This window comes from Scyliorhinus torazame, unplaced genomic scaffold, assembly GCF_047496885.1.
Source record: "Scyliorhinus torazame isolate Kashiwa2021f unplaced genomic scaffold, sScyTor2.1 scaffold_335, whole genome shotgun sequence".
In the NCBI taxonomy this organism is placed as follows: Eukaryota; Metazoa; Chordata; class Chondrichthyes; order Carcharhiniformes; family Scyliorhinidae; genus Scyliorhinus; species Scyliorhinus torazame.
The window spans coordinates 38375-62662 of record NW_027308062.1 but is presented as its reverse complement, the minus strand read 5'-3'; the positions used below and the strand labels follow the sequence as shown (position 1 = coordinate 62662).

Sequence of the window (24288 nt, the reverse complement as noted above, 5' to 3'; positions counted from 1 at the left end):
GCAGCTTTCTGATCACGGTGTAGTAGTCATGCCATTCGGAAAGAATGTGCTTATGTTTTTGCAGGTTATGGTTTAAAGAGCTCATCCCACCCAATTGAGTTTTGGCAGATCTCCAAATTTTCCAGTCCTGCCCGTCACTTTGCCTGTCCCTGTTGGGAATGGAAAATACCTGCTGTTTTCAATGCGATCATGCCCCCACGACCAGCAGAGAATGCAACTCATTAGCAAGCGTGGAAAGGATGACAAGGATGCAATGAAACATCTTTGCTGGAAAGGAGGAACATTTTCATACAGAGAGATCTGTCTGACAGCTGTTTTGCTTCACACTCGCATGTTGCAAGGCAAATTTAAAAATCAGCTGGAGCTACACAGAAGCAGAAAGCATGGATTTCATCACCTCTTTTTTGTCCGTTCCCCCAGATGGAACCCAGCTGAGTTTGTAGAGGGCCACATCCGGCGATCCATGATCCCAGTCGATCTGCAAACTGTTCGCACTGATGTTCGAGAAGCGTAGGTTTGATGGTGGGGCAACCGCTGTGTAAGAAGAATGAGACCATAAATGTGCACATGGAGCAGAAATGTAACAGAATCTGACAGAGAAGAAATGGTGAGGTAAGGGAGGCCATATGAGCAAAGATTTGAAATAGTAGCACTGTTCGCCTGTAACTTGCATTTATATAGTGCCTTTAGTGCAGTAAAATCTCCCGAGGCACTTAAGAACATAGAATATAGAACATTACAGCGCAGTCCAGGCCCTTCGGCCCTCGGTGTTTCGCCGACCTGTGAAACCACTCTGAAGACAATCTACACTATTCCCTTATCGTCCATATGTTTATCCAGTGCCCTTAATGTTGGTGAGTCCACTACTGTTGCAGGCAGGGAATTCGACGCCCTTACTACTCTCTGAGCAAAGAACCTACCTCTGACATCTGTCATACATCTATCTCTCCTCAATTGAAAGCTGTGTCCCCTCGTGCTAGCCATCACCATCCGAAGAAAAAGGTTCTCACAAGGGCAGCACAGTGGCCCAGTGGTAGCACTGCAGTCTCAAGGCGCCGAGGTCCATTGTTCGATCCTGGCTCTGGGACAGTCTCTGTGTGGAGTTTGCACATTCTCCTCATGTTTGCGTGGGTTTTGCCCCCAAAGATGTGCAAGTTAAGTGAATTGAACATGCTAAATTGCCCCTTAATTGGAAAAAATGAATTGGGTGTTGTAAATTTCTGAAAAGAAAAAGGCTCTCACTGTCTACCCTATCTAATCCTCTGATCATCTTGTATTCCTCAATTAAGTCACCTTTTAACCTTCTTCTCTCTAATTAAAACAGCCTCAAGTCCCTCAGCTTTCCCTCATACACTTTGCTGCTGCAGAAGCAGAGAACCCAGGGGAACATACTAATCCCACAGCCCATCCTGAAGGACATTATGATCTGCTGCACATCACAATATGCAGCATGTGCTTTCCATGTCACTTTGTCCTCTTTTCAATATTTGAAGATAATTGGTAAGGATGTAGAAAAGACTAACGGAGATATTTATATCCTACAGACTTACATGTACTCTCGGAGGCTGAGACTTCGTCAGTTTCCGTCTTGTCTGGGTAGATGCCAGTAAGGGTGACATTATATAAGGTGTCAGGATTCAGGTTATCTAAAACCTGGCTGGTCTCATTCCCATTTATAATCATCTGGAAGAATAGGCATAAAGCGAAGGTCAAGATAGGTTCAGTGCATGAAACCAATTTGTTTTCTGAAAACTGATTCCCTTAATTAAATAGGGGTGTTTGAATTTGATGTCACTCGGGGCCACGATGACCTTAAATCCTATACCAGCCCTTGGCTGCAGCCACCTTTACCAGTGGCATTCCCTAGTGGTCATGTGGAGCATTTCTGCAGAAAATTAAATTGAAGGAATAAACTAATTTGGTCTGTTTTGTTCATTGCGCCAATGCTCTTCTTTGAGTGGGTCAACTGAGCCCAACATCTTAATACTAAGGAGCATATGGTCCATGCGGAAAGCAGCTTTCTGATCACGGTGTAGTACAGTAATGCAATTCGGAAAGAATGTGCTTATGTTTTTGCAGGTTATGGTTTAAAGAGCTCATCCCACCCAATTGAGTTTTGGCAGATCTCCAAATTTTCCAGTCATTCCCGTCACTTTGCCTGTCCCTATTGGGAATGGAAAATACCTGCCGTTTTCAATGCGATCATGCCCCCACGACCAGCAGAGAATGCAACTCATTAGCAAGCGTGGAAAGGATGACAAGGATTCAAGGAAACATCTTTGCTGGAAAGGAGGAACATTTTCATCCAGAGAGATCTGTCTGACAGCGGTTTTGCTTCACACTCGCATGTTGCAAGGCAAATTTAAAAATCAGCTGGAGCTACCCAGAAGCAGAAAGCATGGATTTCATCACCTCTTTTTTGTCCGTGCCCCCAGATGGAACCCAGGTGAGTTTGTAGAGTTCCACAGCCGGGGTTCCATGATCCCAGTCGATCTGCAAACTGTTCGCACTGATGTTCGAGAAGCGTAGATTTGATGGTCCTGGACCAACCACTGTATGAGAAGAATGAGACCATAAATGTGCACATGGAGCAGAAATGTAACAGAATCTGATCGAGCAGAAATGGTGAGGGAAGGGAGGCCATATGAGTAAAGATTTGAGATACTAGCACTGTTCGCCATTAACTTGCATTTATATAGTGCCTTGAATGCTGTAAAATCTCCCGAGACACTTAAGAACGTAGAACATTGAACATTACAGCGCAGACCAGGCACTTTGGCCCCCGGTGTTGCGCCGACCTGTGAAACCACTCTAAAGCCGATCTACACTATTCCCTTCTCGTCCATATGTTTGTCCAATGCCCTTAATGTTGGCGAGTCCAATACTGTTGCAGGCAGGGAATTCCACGCCCATACTACTCTCTGAGTAAAGAACCTAATTCTGACATCTGTCATATATCTATCTCTCCTCAATTGAAAGCTGCGTCTCCTCGTGCCAGCCATCACCATCCGAAGAAAAAGGCTATCACAAGGGCAGCACGGTGGCGCAGCGGTAGCCCTGCAGTCTCACGGCGCCGAGGTCCCGGGTTTGAGCCTGGCTCTGGGTCACTCTCCGTGTGGAGTTTGCACATTCTCCTTGTGTTCACGTGGGTTTTGCCCCCACAACCCAAAGATGTGCAAGGTAGGTGAATTGAACATGCTAAATTGCACCTTAATTGGACAAAATAAATTGGGTACTTTAAATTTATTTAAGAAAAAGGCTCTCACTGTCCACTCTATCTAATCCTCTGATAATCTTGGATTCCTCAATTAAGTCACCTCTTAAACTTCTTCTCTCTGACGAAAACAGCCTCAAGTCCCTCAGCCTTCCCTCATACACTTTGCTGCAGCAGAAGCAGAGGACCCAGGGGAACATACTAATTCCACAGCCCTATCTGAAGGACATTATGATCTGCTGCACATCACAATGTGCAGCATGTGCTCTCCATGTCACTTTGTCCTCTTTTCAATCTTTGAAGATAATTAGTAAGGGGGTAGAAAAGACTAATGGTGATTTTTCTATACTACAGACTTACATGTACGCTCGGAGTCTGAGACGTCGTCACTTTCCTTGTTGTCTGGGTAGATGGCAGTAAGGGAAACTTTGTATAAGGTGTTAGGATCAAGGTTATCTAAAATCTGGCTGGTCTCATTCCCATTTATAATCATCTGGAAGAATAGCGATAAAGCGAAGGTCAAGATAGGTTCAGTGCATGAAACCAATTTGTTTTCTGAAAACTGATTCCCTTAATTAAATGGTGGTGTTTGAATTTGATATCACTCAGGGGCCACAATGACCTTAAAATCCTTTACCAGCCCTTGGCTGCAGCCACCTTTCCCAGTGGCATTCCCTAGTGGTCATGTGGAGTATTTCTGCAGAAAATTATATGAAAGGAATAAACTAATTTGGACTGTTTTGGTCATTGCGCCAATGCTCTTCTTTGAGTGGGTCAACTGAGCCCAACATCTTAATACTAAGGAGCATATGGTCCATGCGGAAAGCAGCTTTCTGATCACGGTGTAGTACAGTCATGCCATTCGGAAAGAATGTGCTTATGTTTTTGCAGGTTATGGTTTAAAGAGCTCATCCCACCCAATTGAGTTTTGGCAGATCTCCAAATTTTCCAGTCCTGCCCGTCACTTTGCCTGTCCCTGTTGGGAATGGAAAATACCTGCTGTTTTCAATGCGATCATGCCCCCACGACCAGCAGAGAATGCAACTCATTAGCAAGTGTGGAAAGGATGACAAGGATGCATTGAAACATCTTCGCTGGAAAGGAGGAACATTTTCATACAGAGAGATCTGTCTGACAGCTGTTTTGCTTCACACTCGCATGTTGCAAGGCAAATTTAAAAATCAGCTGGAGCTACCCAGAAGTAGAAAGCATGGATTTCATCACCTCTTTTTTGTCCGTTCCCCCAGATGGAACCCAGCTGAGTTTGTAGAGGGCCACATCCGGCGATCCATGATCCCAGTCGATCTGCAAACTGTTCGCACTGATGTTCGAGAAGCGTAGGTTTGATGGTGGGGCAACCGCTGTGTGAGAAGCATGAGACCATAAATGTGCACATGGAGCAGAAATGTAACAGAATCTGACAGAGAAGAAATGGTGAGGTAAGGGAGGCCATATGAGCAAAGATTTGAAATAGTAGCACTGTTCGCCTGTAACTTGCATTTATATAGTGCCTTTAGTGCAGTAAAATCTCCCGAGGCACTTAAGAACATAGAATATAGAACATTACAGCGCAGTCCAGGCCCTTCGGCCCTCGGTGTTTCGCCGACCTGTGAAACCACTCTAAAGACAATCTACACTATTCCCTTCTCGTCCATATGTTTATCCAGTGCCCTTAATGTTGGTGAGTCCACTACTGTTGCAGGCAGGGAATTCGACGCCATTACTACTCTCTGAGCAAAGAACCTACCTCTGACATCTGTCATACATCTATCTCTCCTCAATTGAAAGCTGTGTCCCCTCGTGCTAGCCATCACCATCCGAAGAAAAAGGTTCTCACAAGGGCAGCACAGTGGCCCAGTGGTAGCACTGCAGTCTCAAGGCGCCGAGGTCCATTGTTCGATCCTGGCTCTGGGACAGTCTCTGTGTGGAGTTTGCACATTCTCCTCATGTTTGCGTGGGTTTTGCCCCCAAAGATGTGCAAGTTAAGTGAATTGAACATGCTAAATTGCCCCTTAATTGGAAAAAATGAATTGGGTGTTGTAAATTTCTGAAAAGAAAAAGGCTCTCACTGTCTACCCTATCTAATCCTCTGATCATCTTGTATTCCTCAATTAAGTCACCTCTTAACCTTCTTCTCTCTAATTAAAACAGCCTCAAGTCCCTCAGCTTTCCCTCATACACTTTGCTGCTGCAGAAGCAGAGAACCCAGGGGAACATACTAATCCCACAGCCCATCCTGAAGGACATTATGATCTGCTGCACATCACAATATGCAGCATGTGCTTTCCATGTCACTTTGTTCTCTTTTCAATATTTGAAGATAATTGGTAAGGATGCAGAAAAGACTAACGGAGATATTTATATCCTACAGACTTACATGTACTCTCGGAGGCTGAGACTTCGTCAGTTTCCATCTTGTCTGGGTAGATGCCAGTAAGGGTGACATTATATAAGGTGTCAGGATTCAGGTTATCTAAAACCTGGCTGGTCTCATTCCCATTTATAATCATCTGGAAGAATAGGCATAAAGCGAAGGTCAAGATAGGTTCAGTGCATGAAACCAATTTGTTTTCTGAAAACTGATTCCCTTAATTAAATGGGGGTGTTTGAATTTGATATCACTCAGGGGCCACGATGACCTTAAATCCTTTACCAGTCCTTGGCTGCAGCCACCTTTCCCAGTGGCATTCCCTAGTGGTCATGTGGAGCATTTCTGCAGAAAATTAAATTGAAGGAATAAACTAATTTGGTCTGTTTTGTTCATTGCGCCAATGCTCTTCTTTGAGTGGGTCAACTGAGCCCAACATCTTAATACTAAGGAGCATATGGTCCATGCGGAAAGCAGCTTTCTGATCACGGTGTAGTACAGTAATGCCATTCGGAAAGAATGTGCTTATGTTTTTGCAGGTTATGGTTTAAAGAGCTCATCCCACCCAATTGAGTTTTGGCAGATCTCCAAATTTTCCAGTCATTCCCGTCACTTTTCCTGTCCCTGTTGGCAATGGAAAATACCTGCCGTTTTCAATGCGATCATGCCCCCACGACCAGCAGAGAATGCATCTCATTAGCAAGCGTGGAAAGGATGACAAGGATTCAAGGAAACATCTTTGCTGGAAAGGAGGAACATTTTCATACAGAGAGATCTGTCTGACAGCGGTTTTGCTTCACACTCGCATGTTGCAAGGCAAATTTAAAAATCAGCTGGAGCTACCCAGAAGCAGAAAGCATGGATTTCATCACCTCTTTTTTGTCCGTCCCCCCAGATGGAACCCAGGTGAGTTTGTAGAGTTCCACAGCCGGGGTTCCATGATCCCAGTCGATCTGCAAACTGTTCGCACTGATGTTCGAGAAGCGTAGGTTTGATGGTCCTGGACCAACCACTGTGTGAGAAGAATGAGACCATAAATGTGCACATGGAGCGGAAATGTAACAGAATCTGATCGAGCAGAAATGGTGAGGGAAGGGAGGCCATATGAGTAAAGATTTGAGATACTAGCACTGTTCGCCAATAACTTGCATTTATATAGTGCCTTGAATGCTGTAAAATCTCCCGAGACACTTAAGAACGTAGAACATTGAACATTACAGCGCAGACCAGGCACTTTGGCCCCCGGTGTTGCGCCGACCTGTGAAACCACTCTAAAGCCGATCTACACTATTCCCTTATCGTCCATATGTTCACCCAATGCCCTTGATGTTGGTGAGTCCACTACTGTTGCAGGCAGGGAATTCCACGCCCTTACTACTCTCTGAGTAAAGAACCTACTTCTGACATCTGTCATATATCTATCTCTCCTCAATTGAAAGCTGCGTCTCCTCGTGCTAGCCATCACCATCCGAAGAAAAAGGCTATCACAAGGGCAGCACGGTGGCGCAGCGGTAGCCCTGCAGTCTCACGGCGCCGAGGTCCCGGGTTCGAGCCTGGCTCTGGGTCACTCTCCGTGTGGAGTTTGCACATTCTCCCTGTGTTCACGTGGGTTTTGCCCCCACAACCCAAAGATGTGCAAGGTAGGTGAATTGAACATGGTAAATTGCCCCTTAATTGGACAAAATAAATTGGGTACTTTAAATTTATTTAAGAAAAAGGCTCTCACTGTCCACTCTATCTAATCCTCTGATCATCTTGTATTCCTCAATTAAGTCACCTCTTCACCTTCTTCTCTCTGACGAAAACAGCCTCAAGTCCCTCAGCCTTCCCTCATACACTTTGCTGCAGCAGAAGCAGAGGACCCAGGGGAACATACTAATTCCACAGCCCTATCTGAAGGACATTATGACCTGCTGCACATCACAATGTGCAGCATGTGCTCTCCATGTCACTTTGTCCTCTTTTCAATCTTTGAAGATAATTAGTAAGGGGGTAGAAAATACTAATGGTGATTTTTCTATACTACAGACTTACATGTACGCTCGGAGTCTGAGACGTCGTCACTTTCCTTGTTGTCTGGGTAGATGGCAGTAAGGGAAACTTTGTATAAGGTGTTAGGATCAAGGTTATCTAAAATCTGGCTGGTCTCATTCCCATTTATAATCATCTGGAAGAATAGGGATAAAGCGAAGGTCAAGATAGGTTCAGAGCATGAAACCAATTTGTTTTCTGAAAACTGATTCCCTTAATTAAATGGTGGTGTTTGAATTTGATATCACTCAGGGGCCACAATGACCTTAAAATCCTTTACCAGCCCTTGGCTGCATCCACCTTTCCCAGTGGCATTCCCTAGTGGTCATGTGGAGTATTTCTGCAGAAAATTATATGAAAGGAATAAACTAATTTGGACTGTTTTGGTCATTGCGCCAATGCTCTTCTTTGAGTGGGTCAACTGAGCCCAACATCTTAATACTAAGGAGCATATGGTCCATGCGGAAAGCAGCTTTCTGATCACGGTGTAGTCCAGTCATGCCATTCGGAAAGAATGTGCTTATGTTTTTGCAGGTTATGGTTTAAAGAGCTCATCCCACCCAATTGAATTTTGGCAGATCTCCAAATTTTCCAGTCCTGCCCGTCACTTTGCCTGTCCCTGTTGGGAATGGAAAATACCTGCCGTTTTCAATGCGATCATGCCCCCACGACCAGCAGAGAATGCAACTCATTAGCAAGTGTGGAAAGGATGACAAGGATGCAATGAAACATCTTTGTTGGAAAGGAGGAACATTTTCATACAGAGAGATCTGTCTGACAGCGGTTTTGCTTCACACTCGCATGTTGCAAGGCAAATTTAAAAATCAGCTGGAGCTACCCAGAAGCAGAAAGCATGGATTTCATCACCTCTTTTTTGTCCGTTCCCCCAGATGGAACCCAGCTGAGTTTGTAGAGGGCCACATCCGGCGATCCATGATCCCAGTCGATCTGCAAACTGTTCGCACTGACGTTCGAGAAGCGTAGGTTTGATGGTGGGGCAACCGCTGTGTGAGTAGCATGAGACCATAAATGAGCACATGGAGCAGAAATGTAACAGAATCTGACAGAGAAGAAATGGTGAGGTAAGGGAGGCCATATGAGCAAAGATTTGAAATAGTAGCACTGTTCGCCTGTAACTTGCATTTATATAGTGCCTTTAGTGCAGTAAAATCTCCCGAGGCACTTAAGAACATAGAATATAGAACATTACAGCGCAGTCCAGGCCCTTCGGCCCTCGGTGTTTCGCCGACCTGTGAAACCACTCTAAAGACAATCTACACTATTCCCTTCTCGTCCATATGTTTATCCAGTGCCCTTAATGTTGGTGAGTCCACTACTGTTGCAGGCAGGGAATTCGACGCCCTTACTACTCTCTGAGCAAAGAACCTACCTCTGAAATCTGTCATACATCTATCTCTCCTCAATTGAAAGCTGTGTCCCCTCGTGCTAGCCATCACCATCCGAAGAAAAAGGTTCTCACAAGGGCAGCACAGTGGCCCAGTGGTAGCACTGCAGTCTCAAGGCGCCGAGGTCCATTGTTCGATCCTGGCTCTGGGACAGTCTCTGTGTGGAGTTTGCACATTCTCCTCATGTTTGCGTGGGTTTTGCCCCCAAAGATGTGCAAGTTAAGTGAATTGAACATGCTAAATTGCCCCTTACTTGGAAAAAATGAATTGGGTGTTGTAAATTTCTGAAAAGAAAAAGGCTCTCACTGTCTACCCTATCTAATCCTCTGATCATCTTGTATTCCTCAATTAAGTCACCTCTTAACCTTCTTCTCTCTAATTAAAACAGCCTCAAGTCCCTCAGCTTTCCCTCATACACTTTGCTGCTGCAGAAGCAGAGAACCCAGGGGAACATACTAATCCCACAGCCCATCCTGAAAGACATTATGATCTGCTGCACATCACAATATGCAGCATGTGCTTTCCATGTCACTTTGTTCTCTTTTCAATATTTGAAGATAATTGGTAAGGATGTAGAAAAGACGAACGGAGATATTTATATCCTACAGACTTACATGTACTCTCGGAGGCTGAGACTTCGTCAGTTTCCATCTTGTCTGGGTAGATGCCAGTAAGGGTGACATTATATAAGGTGTCAGGATTCAGGTTATCTAAAACCTGGCTGGTCTCATTCCCATTTATAATCATCTGGAAGAATAGGCATAAAGCGAAGGTCAAGATAGGTTCAGTGCATGAAACCAATTTGTTTTCTGAAAACTGATTCCCTTAATTAAATGGGGGTGTTTGAATTTGATATCACTCAGGGGCCACGATGACCTTAAATCCATTACCAGCCCTTGGCTGCAGCCACCTTTCCCAGTGGCATTCCCTAGTGGTCATGTGGAGCATTTCTGCAGAAAATTAAATTGAAGGAATAAACTAATTTGGTCTGTTTTGTTCATTGTGCCAATGCTCTTCTTTGAGTGGGTCAACTGAGCCCAACATCTTAATACTAAGGAGCATATGGTCCATGCGGAAAGCAGCTTTCTGATCAAGGTGTAGTACAGTAATGCCATTCGGAAAGAATGTGCTTATGTTTTTGCAGGTTATGGTTTAAAGAGCTCATCCCACCCAATTGAGTTTTGGCAGATCTCCAAATTTTCCAGTCATTCCCGTCACTTTGCCTGTCCCTGTTGGGAATGGAAAATACCTGCCGTTTTCAATGCGATCATGCCCCCACGACCAGCAGAGAATGCATCTCATTAGCAAGCGTGGAACGGATGACAAGGATTCAAGGAAACATCTTTGCTGGAAAGGAGGAACATTTTCATACAGAGAGATCTGTCTAACAGCGGTTTTGCTTCACACTCGCATGTTGCAAGGCAAATTTAAAAATCAGCTGGAGCTACCCAGAAGCAGAAAGCATGGATTTCATCACCTCTTTTTTGTCCGTGCCCCCAGATGGAACCCAGGTGAGTTTGTAGAGTTCCACAGCCGGGGTTCCATGATCCCAGTCGATCTGCAAACTGTTCGCACTGATGTTCGAGAAGCGTAGGTTTGATGGTCCTGGACCAACCACTGTGTGAGAAGAATGAGACCATAAATGTGCACATGGAGCAGAAATGTAACAGAATCTGATCGAGCAGAAATGGTGAGGGAAGGGAGGCCATATGAGTAAAGATTTGAGATACTAGCACTGTTCGCCATTAACTTGCATTTATATAGTGCCTTGAATGCTGTAAAATCTCCCGAGACACTTAAGAACGTAGAACATAGAACATTACAGCGCAGACCAGGCACTTTGGCCCCCGGTGTTGCGCCAACCTGTGAAACCACTCTAAAGCCGATCTACACTATTCCCTTATCGTCCATATGTTCACCCAATGCCCTTAATGTTGGTGAGTCCACTACTGTTGCAGGCAGGGAATTCCACGCCTTTACTACTCTCTGAGTAAAGAACCTACTTCTGACATCTGTCATATATCTATCTCTCCTCAAATTAAAGCTGCGTCTCCTCGTGCTACCATCACCATCCGAAGAAAAAGGCTATCACAAGGGCAGCACGGTGGCGCAGCGGTAGCCCTGCAGTCTCACGGCGCCGAGGTCCCGGGTTTGAGCCTGGCTCTGGGTCACTCTCCGTGTTGAGTTTGCACATTCTCCCTGTGTTCACGTGGGTTTTGCCCCCACAACCCAAAGATGTGCAAGGTAGGTGAATTGAACATGGTAAATTGCCCCTTAATTGGACAAAATAAATTGGGTACTTTAAATTTATTTAAGAAAAAGGCTCTCACTGTCCACTCTATCTAATCCTCTGATCATCTTGTATTCCTCAATTAAGTCACCTCTTAACCTTCTTCTCTCTGAAGAAAACAGCCTCAAGTCCCTCAGCCTTCCCTCATACACTTTGCTGCAGCAGAAGCAGAGGACCCAGGGGAACATACTAATTCCACAGCCCTATCTGAAGGACATTATGATCTGCTGCACATCACAATATGCAGCATGTGCTCTCCATGTCACTTTGTCCTCTTTTCAATCTTTGAAGATAATTAGTAATGGGGTAGAAGACTAATGGTGATTTTTCTATACTACAGACTTACATGTACGCTCGGAGTCTGAGACGTCGTCACTTTCCTTGTTGTCTGGGTAGATGGCAGTAAGGGAAACTTTGTATAAGGTGTTAGGATCAAGGTTATCTAAAACCTGGCTGGTCTCATTCCCATTTATAATCATCTGGAAGAATAGGGATAAAGCGAATGTCAAGATAGGTTCAGTGCATGAAACCAATTTGTTTTCTGAAAACTGATTCCCTTAATTAAATGGTGGTGTTTGAATTTGATATCACTCAGGGGCCACAATTACCTTAAAATCCATTACCAGCCCTTGGCTGCAGCCACCTTTCCCAGTGGCATTCCCTAGTGGTCATGTGGAGTATTTCTGTAGAAAATTATATTAAAGGAATAAACTAATTTGGACTGTTTTGGTCATTGCGCCAATGCTCTTCTTTGAGTGGGTCAACTAAGCCCAACATCTTAATACTAAGGAGCATATGGTCCATGCGGAAAGCAGCTTTCTGATCACGGTGTAGGACAGTAATGCCATTCGGAAAGAATGTGCTTATGTTTTTGCAGGTTATGGTTTAAAGAGCTCATCCCACCCAATTGAGTTTTGGCCGATCTCCAAATGTTCCAGTCATTCCCGTCACTTTGCCTGTCCCTGTTGGGAATGGAAAATACCTGCCGTTTTCAATGCGATCATGCCCCCACGACCAGCAGAGAATGCAACTCATTAGCAAGTGTGGAAAGGATGACAAGGATTCAATGAAACATCTTTGCTGGAAAGGAGGAACATTTTCATACAGAGAGATCAGTCTGACAGCGGTTTTGCTTCACACTCGCATGTTGCAAGGCAAATTTAAAAATCAGCTGGAGCTACCCAGAAGTAGAAAGCATGGATTTCATCACCTCTTTTTTGTCCGTTCCCCCAGATGGAACCCAGGTGAGTTTGTAGAGGGCCACATCCGGCGATCCATGATCCCAGTCGATCTGCAAACTGTTCGCACTGATGTTCGAGAAGCGTAGGTTTGATGGTGGGGCAACCGCTGTGTGAGAAGAATGAGACTATAAATGTGCACATGGAGCAGAAATGTAACAGAATCTGACAGAGAAGAAATGGTGAGGTAAGGGAGGCCATATGAGCAAAGATTTGAAATAGTAGCACTGTTCGCCTGTAACTTGCATTTATATAGTGCCTTTAGTGCAGCAAAATCTCCCGAGGCACTAAAGAACATAGAATATAGAACATTACAGCGCAATCCAGGCCCTTCGGCCCTCGGTGTTGCGCTGACCTGTGAAACCACTCTAAAGCCGATCTACACTATTCCCTTATCGTCCATATGTGAATCCAATACCCGTAATGTTGGCGAGTCCACAACTGTTGCAGGCAGGGAATTCCACGCCCTTACTACTCTCTGAGTAAAGAACCTACCTCTGACATCTGTCTTATATCTATCTCTCCTCAATTTAAAGCTGTGTCCCCTCGTGCTAGCCATCGCCATCTGAAGAAAAAGGGTCTCACAAAGGCAGCACAGTGGCCCAGTGGTAGCACTGCAGTCTCACGGTGCCGAGGTCATGGGTTCGCTCCTGGCTCTAGGTCTCTCTCCTTGTGGAGTTTGCACATTCTCCCCGTGTTTGGGTAGTTTTCGCCCCCAAAGATGTGCAAGGTAAGTGAATTGAACATGCTCAATTGCTTCTTAATTGGAAAAAATGAATTGGGTGCTGTAAATTTATGGAAAGAAAAAGGCTCTCACTGTCTACCCTATCTAATCCTCTGATCATCTTGTATGCCTCAATTAAGTCACCTCTTAACATTCATCTTTCTAATGAAAACAGCCTCAAGTCCGTCAGCCTTCCCTCCTACACTTTTCTGCAGCAGAAGCAGAGAACCTAGGGCAACATACAAATCCCACAGCCCATCCTGAAGGACATTATGATCTGCTGCACATCACAATATGCAACATGTGCTTTCCATGTCACTTTGTCCTCTTTTCAATATTTGAAGATAATTGGTAAGGATGTCGAAAAGACTAATGGAGATTTTTATATCCTACAGACTTACATGTACTCTCGGAGGCTGAGACTTCGTCAGTTTCCGTCTTGTCTGGGTAGATGCCAGTAAGGGTAACATTATATAAGGTGTCAGGATTCAGGTTATCTAAAACCTGGCTGGTCTCATTCCCATTTATAATCATCTGGAAGAATAGGCATAAAGCGAAGGTCAAGATAGGTTCAGTGCATGAAACCAATTTGTTTTCTGAAAACTGATTCCCTTAATTAAATGGGGGTGTTTGAATTTGATATCACTCAGGGGCCACAATGCCCTTAAATCCTATACCAGCCCTTGGCTGCAGCCACCTTTCCCAGTGGCATTCCCTAGTGTTCATGTGGAGTATTTCTGCAGAAAATTAAATTGAAGGAATAAACTAATTTGGACTGTTTTGTTCATTGCGCCAATGCTCTTCTTTGAGTGGGTCAACTGAGCCCAACATCTTAATACTAAGGAGCATATGGTCCATGTGGAAAGCAGCTTTCTGATCACGGTGTAGTACAGTAATGCCATTCGGAAAGAATGTGCTTATGTTTTTGCAGGTTATGGTTTAAAGAGCTCATCCCACCCAATTGAGTTTTGGCAGATCTCCAAATTTTCCAGTCATTCCCGTCACTTTGCCTGTCCCCGTTGGCAATGGAAAATACCTGCCGTTTTCAATGCGATCATGCCCCCACGACCAGCAGAGAATGCAACTCATTAGCAAGTGTGGAAAGGATGACAAGGATGCAATGAAACATCTTGCTGGAAAGGAGGAACATTTTCATACAGAGAGATCTGTCTGACAGCGGTTTTGCTTCACACTCGCATGTTGCAAGGCAAATTTAAAAATCAGCTGGAGCTACCCAGAAGCAGAAAGCATGGATTTCATCACCTCTTTTTTGTCCGTTCCCCCAGATGGAACCCAGGTGAGTTTGTAGAGTTCCACAGCCGGGGTTCCATGATCCCAGTCGATCTGCAAACTGTTCGCACTGATGTTGGAGAAGCGTAGGTTTGATGGTCCTGGACCAACCACTGTGTGAGAAGAATGAGACCATAAATGTGCACATGGAGCAGAAATGTAACAGAATCTGACAGAGTAGAAATGGTGAGGGAAGGGAGGCCATGTGAGTAAAGATTTGAGATACTAGCACTGTTCGCCAATAACTTGCATTTATATTGTGCCTTTATTGCAGTAAAATCTCCCGAGACACTTAAGAACGTAGAACATAGAGCATTACAGCGCAGTGCAGGCACTTTGGCCCTCGGTGTTGCGCCGACCTGTGAAACCACTCTAAAGCCCAGCTACACTATTCCCTTATCGTCCATCTGTTTATCCAATGCCCTTAATGTTGGAGAGTCCACTACTGTTGCAGGCAGGGAATTCCACGCCCTTACTACTCTCTGAGTAAAGAACCGACCACTGACATCTGTCATATATCTATCTCTCCTCAATTTAAAGCTGCGTCTCCTCGTGCTACCATCACCATCCGAAGAAAAAGGCTATCACAAGGGCAGCACGGTGGCGCAGCGGTAGCCCTGCAGTCTCACGGCGCCGAGGTCCCGGGTTCGAGCCTGGCTCTGGGTCACTCTCCGTGTGGAGTTTGACATTCTCCCTGTGTTCACGTGGGTTTTGCCCCCACAACCCAAAGATGTGCAAGGTAGGTGAATTGAACATGGTAAATTGCCCCTTAATAGGACAAAATAAATTGGGTACTTTAAATTTATTTAAGAAAAAGGCTCTCACTGTCCACTCTATCTAATCCTCTGATCATCTTGTATTCCTCAATTAAGTCACCTCTTCTCTCTGACGAAAACAGCCTCAAGTCCCTCAGCCTTCCCTCATACACTTTGCTGCAGCAGAAGCAGAGGACCAAGGGGAACATACTAATCCCACAGCCCATCCTGAAGGACATTATCATCTGCTGCACATCACAATATGCAGCATGTGCTTTCCATGTCACTTTGTCCTCTTTTCAATATTTGAAGATAATTAGTAAGGGGGTTGAAAAGACTAATGGTGATTTTTCTATACTACAGACTTACATGTACGCTCGGAGTCTGAGACGTCGTCACTTTCCTTGTTGTCTGGGTAGATGGCAGTAAGGGAAACATTATATAAGGTGTTAGAATCAAGGTTATCTAAAACCTGGCTGGTCTCATTCCCATTTATAATCATCTGGAAGAATAGGGATAAAGCAAAGGTCAAGATAGGTTCAGGGCATGAAACCAATTTGTTTTCTGAAAACTGATTCCCTTAATTAAATGGGGGTGTTTGAATTTGATATCACTCAGGGGCCACAATGACCTTAAAATCCTTTACCAGCCCTTGGCTTCAACCACCTTTCTCAGTGGCATTCCCTAGTGGTCATGTGGAGTATTTCTGCAGAAAATTATATTAAAGGAATAAACTAATTTGGACTGTTTTGGTCATTGCGCCAATGCTCTTCTTTGAGTGGGTCAACTGAGCCCAACATCTTAATACTAAGGAGCATATGGTCCATGCGGAAAGCAGCTTTCTGATCACGGTGTAGTGCAGTAATGCCATTCGGAAAGAATGTGCTTATGTTTTTGCAGGTTATGGTTTAAAGAGCTCATCCCACCCAATTGAGTTTTGGCCGATCTCCAAATTTTCCAGTCCTGCCCGTCCCTTTGCCTGTCCCTGTTGGGAATGGAAAATACCTGCCGTTTTCAATGCGATCATGCCCCCACGACCAGCAGAGAATTCAACTCATTAGCAAGTGTGGAAAGGATGACAAGGATGCAATGAAACATCTTTGCTGGAAAGGAGGAACATTTTCATACAGAGAGATCTGTCTGACAGCGGTTTTGCTTCACACTCGCATGTTGCAAGGCAAATTTAAAAATCAGCTGGAGCTACCCAGAAGCAGAAAGCATGGATTTCATCACCTCTTTTTTGTCCGTTCCCCCAGATGGAACCCAGCTGAGTTTGTAGAGGGCCACATCCGGCGATCCATGATCCCAGTCGATCTGCAAACTGTTCGCACTGATGTTCGAGAAGCGTAGGTTTGATGGTGGGGCAACCGCTGTGTGAGAAGAATGAGACCATAAATGTGCACATGGAGCAGAAATGTAACAGAATCTGACAGAGAAGAAATGGTGAGGGAAGGGAGGCCATATGAGCAAAGATTTGAAATAGTAGCACTGTTCGATTATAACTTGCATTTATATAGTGCCTTTAGTGCAGTAAAATCTCCCGAGGCACTTAAGAACATAGAATATAGAACATTACAGCGCAGTCCAGGCCCTCCGGCCCTCGGTGTTGTGCTGACCTGTGAAACCACTCTAAAGCCGATCTACACTATTCCCTTATCGTCCATATGTTTATCCAATGCCCTTAATTTTGGCGAGTCCACTACTGTTGAATGTAGGGAATTCCACGCCCTTACTACTCTCTGAGTAAAGAACCTACCTCTGACATCTGTCATATATCTATCTCTCCTCAATTTAAAGCTGTGTCCCCTCGTGCTAGACATCACCATCCGAAGAAAAAGGCTCTCACAAGGGCAGCACGGTGGCGCAGTGGTAACACTGCAGTCTCACGTCGCCGAGGTCCTGGGTTCGATACTGTCTCTCGGAAACTCTCCGTGTGGAGTTTGCACATTCTCCTCATGTTTGCATGGGTTTCGCCCCCAAAGATGTGCGAGTTAAGTGAATTGAACATGCTAAATTGCCCCTTAATTGGAAAAAATGAATTGGGTGCTGTAAATTTATAAAAAGGAAAAGGCTCTCACTGTCTACCTTAGCTAATCATCTGATCATCTTGGATGCCTCAATTAAGTCACCTCTTAACATTCATCTTTCTAATGAAAACAGCCTCAAGTCCCTCAGCTTTCCCTCATACACTTTACTGCAGCAGAAGCAGAGAACCCAGGGGAACATACTAATCCCACAGCCCATCCTGAAGGACATTGTGCTCTGCTGCACATCACAATATGCAGCCTGTGCTTTTCAAGTCACTTTGTCCTCTTTTCAATATTTGAAGATAGAACATAGAACAATACAGCGCAGTGCAGGCCCTTCGGCCCACGATGTTGCACCGAAACAAAAGCCATCTAACCTACACTATGCCATTATCATCCATATGTTTGTCCATTTAACTTTTAAATGCCCTCAACGTTTGCGAGTTCACTACTGTAGCAGGTAGGGCATTCCACGGCCTCACTACTCTTTTCGTGAAGAACCTACCTCTGACCTCTGTCCTATATCTATGACCCCTCAGTTTAAAGTTATGTCCCCACATGCCAGCCATATCCATCCGCGGGAGAACACTCTCACTGTCCACCCTATCCAACCCCCTGATCATTTTGTATGCCTCTATTAAGTCTCCTCTTAACCGTCTTCTCTCCAACGAAAACAACCTCAAGTCCATCAGCCTTTCCTCATAAGATTTTCCCTCCATACCAGGCAACATCCTGGTAAATCTCCTCTGCACCCGTTCCAAAGCCTCCACGTCCTTCCTATAATGCGCTGACTAGAACTGTACGCAATTCTCCAAATGCGGCCGTACCAGAGTTCTGTACAGCTGCAACATGACCTCCCGACTCCGGAACTCAATCCCTCTACCAATAATGGCCAACACTCCATAGGCCTTCTTCACCACCCTATCAACCTGGGTGGCAACTTTCAGGGATCTATGTACATGGACACCTAGATCCCTCTGCTCATCCACACTTTCAAGAACTTTACCATCAGCCAACTATTCCGCATTCCTGTTATTCCTTCCAAAGTGAATCACCTTACACTTCTCTACATTAAACTCCATTTGTCACCTCTCAGCCCAGCTCTGCAGCTTATCTATATCCCTCTGTAACCTGCTACATCCTTCCACACTATCGACAACACCACCGACTTTAGTATCGTCTGCAAATTTACTCACCCACCCTTCTGTGCCTTCTTCTAGGTCATTGATAAAAATGACAAACAGCAACGGCCCCAGAACAGATCCTTGTGGTACTCCACTTGTGACTGTACTCCATTCTGAACATTTCCCATCAACCACCACCCTCTGTCTTCTTTCAGCTAGCCAATTTCTGATCCACATCTCTAAATCACCCTCAATCCCCAGCCTCCGTATTTTTTGCAATAGCCTACCGTGGGGAACCTTATCAAATGCTTGGCTGAAATCCATATACATCACATCAACTGCTCTGCCCTCGTCTACCTGTTCAGTCACCTTCTCAAAGAACTCAATAAGGTTTGTGAGGCATGACCTACCCTTCACAAAGCCATGCTGACTATCCCTGATCATATTATTCCTATCTAGATGATTATAAATCTTGTCTCTTATAATCCCCTCCAAGACTTTACCCACTACAGACGTGAGGCTCACCGGTCTATAGTTGCCGGGGTTGTCTCTGCTCCCCTTTTTGAACAAAGGGACCACATTTGCTATCCTCCAGTCCTCTGGCACTATTCCTGTAGCCAATGAGGACATAAAAATCAAAGCCAATGGTCCAGCAATCTCTTCCCTGGCCTCCCAGAGAATCCTAGGATAAATTCCATCAGGTCACGGGGACTTATCTATTTTGAGCCTGTCCAGAATTGCCAACACCTCTTCCCTACGTACCTCAATGCCATCTATTCTATTAGCCTGGGGCTCAGCATTCTCCTCCACAACATTATCTTTTTCCTGAGTGAATACTGATGAAAAATATTCATTTAGTATCTCGCCTATCTCTTCAGACTCCACACACAATTTCCCATCCCTGTCCTTGACTGGTCCTACTCTTTCCCTAGTCATTCGCTTATTCCTGACATACCTATAGAAAGCTTTTGGGTTTTCCTTGATCCTTCCTGCCAAATAGTTCTCATGTACCCTCCTTGCTCGTCTTAGCTCTCTCTTTAGATCCTTCCTCGCTACCTTGCAGGTATCCATCGCCCCAACCGAAACTTCACACCGCATCTTCACATAGGCCTCCTTCTTCCTCTTAACAAGAGATTCCACTTCCTTGGTAAATCACGGTTCCCTCGCTCGACGCCTTCCTCCCTGTCTGACCGGTACATACTTATCAAGAACACGCAGTAGCTGATCCTTGAACAAGCCCCACTTATCCAGTGTGCCCAACACTTGCAGCCTACTTCTCCACCTTAACCCCCCAAGTCACATCTAATGGCATCATAATTGCCCTTCCCCCAGCTATAACTCTTGCCCTGCGGTGTATACTTATCCCTTTCCATCATTAACGTAAACGTCACCGAATTGTGGTCACTGTCCCCAAAGTGCTCTCCTACCTCCAAATCCAACACCTTGCCTGGTTCATTACCCAAAACCAAATCCAACGTGGCCTCGCCTCTTGTTGGCCTGTCAACATATTGTTTCAGGAAACCCTCCTGCACACACTGTACAAAAAACGACCCATCTATTGTACTCGAACTATATATTTTCAAGTCAATATTTGGAAAGTTAAAGTCTCCCATAATAACTATCCTGTTACTTTCGCTCTTATCCAGAATCATCTTCGCCATCCTTTCCTCTACATCCCTCGAACTATTAGGAGGCCTATAAAAAACTCCCAACAGGGTGACCTCTCCTTTCCTGTTTCTAACTTCAGCCCATACTACCTCGGAAGAAGAGTCCCCATCTAGCATCCTCTCCGCCACCGTAATACTGCTCTTGACTAGCAGCGCCACACCTCCCCCTCTTTTGCCTCCTTCTCTGAGCTTACTAAAACACCTAAACCCCGGAACCTGCAACATCCATTCCTGTCCCTGCTCTATCCATGTCTCCGAAATGGCCACAACATCGAAGTCCCAGGTACAAACCCATGCTGCCAGTTCCCCGACCTTGTTTCGTATACTCCTGGCATTGAAGTAGACACACCTGAACACTGGCCCCCTCCTGCGACGTCAGATCTGTGCTCCTGACCTCTATACTCTCATTCTCCCTTCCCCTAAAACTACAATCCAGGTTCCCATGCCCCTGCTGCATTAGTTTAAAACCCCCCAAAGAGCACTAACAAATCTCCCCCCCAGGATATTTGTGCCCCTCAGGTTCAGATGTAGACCATCCTGTCTGTAGAGGTCCCACCTTCCCCAGAAAGAGCCCCAGTTATCCAGAAATCTGAATCCCTCCCGCCTGCACCATCCCTGTAGCCACGTGTTGAAATGCTCTCTCTCCCTATTCCTCATCTCACTATCACGTGGCACGGGCAACAACCCAGAGATAACAACTCTGTTTGTTCTCGTTCTGAGCTTCCATCCTAGCTCCCTGAAAGCCTGCCTGACATCCTTGTCCCCTTTCCTACCTATGTCGTTAGTGCCAATTTGGACCACGACTTGGGGCTGCTCCCCCTCCCCCCGAAGGACCCGGAAAACACGATCCGAGACATCATGTACCCTTGCACCTGGGAGACAACATACCAAACGTGAGTCTCTCACGCTCCCACAAAATCTCCTATCTGTGCCCCTGACTATAGAGTCCTCAATTACTATTGCTCTGCTCCTCTCCCCCCTTCCCTTCTGAGCAACAGGGACAGACTCCGTGCCAGAGGCCCGTACCCCATGGCTTACCCCTGGTAAGTCGTCCCCCCCACAAGTATCCAAAGCGGTGTACTTGTTTCTCAGGGGAACGACCGCAGGGGATCCCTGCACTGACTGCTTTTTCCCAGTCCCTCTTACAGTTACCCACCTATCTCCAACCTTTGGTGTAACTAATTCCCTGAAGCTGCTATCTATGACCCCTTCTGCCTCCCGAATGATCCGAAGTTCTTCCAACTCCAGCTCCAGTTCCCTAACTCGGTCTTGGAGGAGCTGGAGATGGCAGCACTTCCTGCAGGTAAAATCAGCAGGGACACTAACTGCATCCCTCACCTCAAACATCCTGCAGGAGGAACATTGCACTCCCTTCCCTGCCATTCCTCTAACTTTCTACCAAGATCTGGCTAACAACTAAATTAAATTTTTTATAAAAAATAATAATAATATAATAAAATATGGTACTTACCTCAGACCAATGGTTTTATTATTAGGTTAGAGTAGGAGGGCGGCTGGGATAACTGGTAAGGGGGTAGAAAAGACTAATGGAGATTTTTATATACTACAGACTTACATGTACGCTCGGAGGCTGAGACTTCGTCAGTTTCCGTCTTGTCTGGGTAGATGCCAGTAAGGGTAACATTATATAAGGTGTCAGGATTCAGGTTATCTAAAACCTGGCTGGTCTCATTCCCATTTATAATCATCTGGAAGAATAGGGATAAAGCAAAGGTCAAGATAGGTTCAGTGCATGAAACCAATTTGTTTTCTGAAAACTGATTCCCTTAATTAAATGGGGGTGTTTGAATTTGATATCACTCAGGGGCCACAATGACCTTAAATCCTTTACCAGCCCTTGGCTGCAGCCACCTTTCCCAGTGGCATTCCCTCGTGGTCATGTGGAGCATTTCTGCAGAAAATTAAATTGAAGGAATAAACGAATTTGGACTGTTTTGGTCATTGCGCCAATGCTCTTCTTTGAGTGGGTCAACTGAGCCCAACATCTTAATACTAAGGAGCATATGGTCCATGCGGAAAGCAGCCTTCTGATCACGGTGTAGTACAGTAATGCCATTCGGAAAGAATGTGCTTATGTTTTTGCAGGTTATGGTTTAAAGAGCTCATCCCACCCAATTGAGTTTTGGCCGATCTCCAAATTTTCCAGTCCTGCCCGTCACTTTGCCTGTCCCTGTTGGGAATGGAAAATACCTGCCATTTTCAATGCGATCATGCACCCACGACCAGCAGAGAATGCAACTCATTAGCAAGTGTGGAAAGGATGACAAGGATGCAATGAAACATCTTTGCTGGAAAGGAGGAATATTTTCATACAGAGAGATCTGTCTGACAGCGGTTTTGCTTCACACTCGCATGTTGCAGGGCAAATTTAAAAATCAGCTGGAGCTACCCAGAAGCAGAAAGAATGGATTTCATCACCTCTTTTTTGTCCGTTCCCCCAGATGGAACCCAGGTGAGTTTGTAGAGGGCCACATCCGGCGTTCCATGGTCCCAGTCGAGCTGCAAACTGTTCGCACTGATGTTCGAGAAGCGTAGGTTTGATGGTCCTGGACCAACCACTGTGTGAGAAGAATGAGACCATAAATGTGCACATGGAGCAGAAATGTAACAGAATCTGACAGAGTAGAAATGGTGAGGGAAGGGAGGCCATGTGAGTAAAGATTTGAGATACTAGCACTGTTCGCCAATAACTTGCATTTATATAGTGCCTTTATTGCAGTAAATTCTCCCGAGACACTTAAGAACGTAGAACATAGAACATTACAGCGCAGTCCGGGCCCTTCGGCCCTCGATGTTGCACCGACCTGTGAAACCACTCTAAAGCCCAGCTACACTATTCCCTTATCATCCATCTGTTTATCCAATGACCAAGTAAACACCCTTAATGTTGGCGAGTACACTACTGTTGCAGACAGGGAATTCCACGCCCTTACTACTCTCTGAGTAAAGAACCTACCTCTGACATCTGTCATATATCTATCTCTCCTCAATTTAAAGCTATGTCCCCTCGTGCTACCATCACAATCTGAAGAAAAAGACTCTCACAAGAGCAGCGCGGTGGAGCAGTCTGCAGCCTCACGGCGCCGAGGTCCCAGGTTCGATTCTGGCTCTGGGTCACTCTCCGTGTGGAGTTTGCACATACTCCCCGTGTTCACGCGGGTTTTGCCCCCACAACCCAAAGATGTGCAAAGTAGGTGAATTGAACTTGCTAAATTACCCCTTAATTGGCCAAAATAAATTTGGTCCTTTAAATTTATTTAAGAAAAAGGACCTCACTGTCCACTCTATCTAATCCTCTGATCATCTTGTATTCCTCAATTAAGTCACCTCTTAACCTTCTTCTCTCTGATGAAAACAGCCTCAAGTCCTTCAGCCTTCCCTCATACACTTTGCTGCAGCAGAAGCAGAGAACCCAGGGGAATATACTAATCCCACAGCCCATCCTGAAGGACATTATGATCTGCTGCACATCACAATATGCAGCATGTGCTTTCATGTCACTTTGTCCTCTTTTCAATATTTGAAAATAATTAGTAAGGGGGTAGAAAAGGCAAATGGAGATTTTTATATACTACAGACTTACATGTACGCTCGGAGTCTGAGACGTCCTCACTTTCCTTGTTGTCTGGGTAGATGGCAGTAAGGGAAACATCATATAAGGTGTTAGGATTCAGGTTATCTAAAACCTGGCTGGTCTCATTTCCATTTATAATCATCTGGAAGAATAGGGATAAAGCGAAGGTCAAAATAGGTTCAGTGCATGAAACCAATTTATTTTCTGAAAACTGATTCCCTTAATTAAATGGGGGTGTTTGAATTTGATATCACTCAGGGGCCACAATGACCTTAAATCCTTTACCAGCCCTTGGCTGCAGCCACCTTTCCCAGTGGCATTCCCTGGAGGTCATGTGGAGTATTTCTGTAGAAAATTAAATTAAAGGAATAAACTAATTTGGACTGTTTTGGTCATTGCGCCAATGCTCTTCTTTGAGTGGGTCAACTGAGCCCAACATCTTAATACTAAGGAGCATATGGTCCATGCGGAAAGCAGCTTTCTGATCACGGTGTAGTACAGTAATGCCATTCGGAAAGAATGTGCTTATGTTTTTGCAGGTTATGGTTTAAAGAGCTCA

At 45.1% G+C, this 24288-nt stretch overlaps 1 protein-coding gene across 1 annotated transcript; it reads right to left on the bottom strand.

The window, feature by feature from the left end:
• Positions 1-11638: 11638 nt before the first annotated feature.
• LOC140406173 (collagen alpha-1(XII) chain-like) lies at positions 11639-14585 on the bottom strand. Its single transcript, XM_072494313.1, has 4 exons — positions 14535-14585; positions 13673-13805; positions 12520-12656; positions 11639-11788 (listed from the first exon to the last, which is right to left on the bottom strand). Exons 2-4 carry the CDS (start codon positions 13803-13805, stop codon positions 11639-11641), a joined length of 420 nt encoding a protein of 139 aa, XP_072350414.1. The 5' UTR covers positions 14535-14585.
• Positions 14586-24288: the final 9703 nt, after the last annotated feature.

Coding starts and splice junctions, on each gene's coding strand:
- LOC140406173 (XM_072494313.1), bottom strand. CDS start 13,805: ATGATTATAAATGGGAATGAGACCAGCCAGGTTTTAGATAACCTGAAT. Junction 12,657..13,672: donor CTCAGCCTCCGAGAGTACAT/GTAAGTCTGTAG, acceptor CTTCTCACACAG/CGGTTGCCCCACCATCAAAC. Junction 11,789..12,519: donor GGGGAACGGACAAAAAAGAG/GTGATGAAATCC, acceptor CTATTCTTCCAG/ATGATTATAAATGGGAATGA.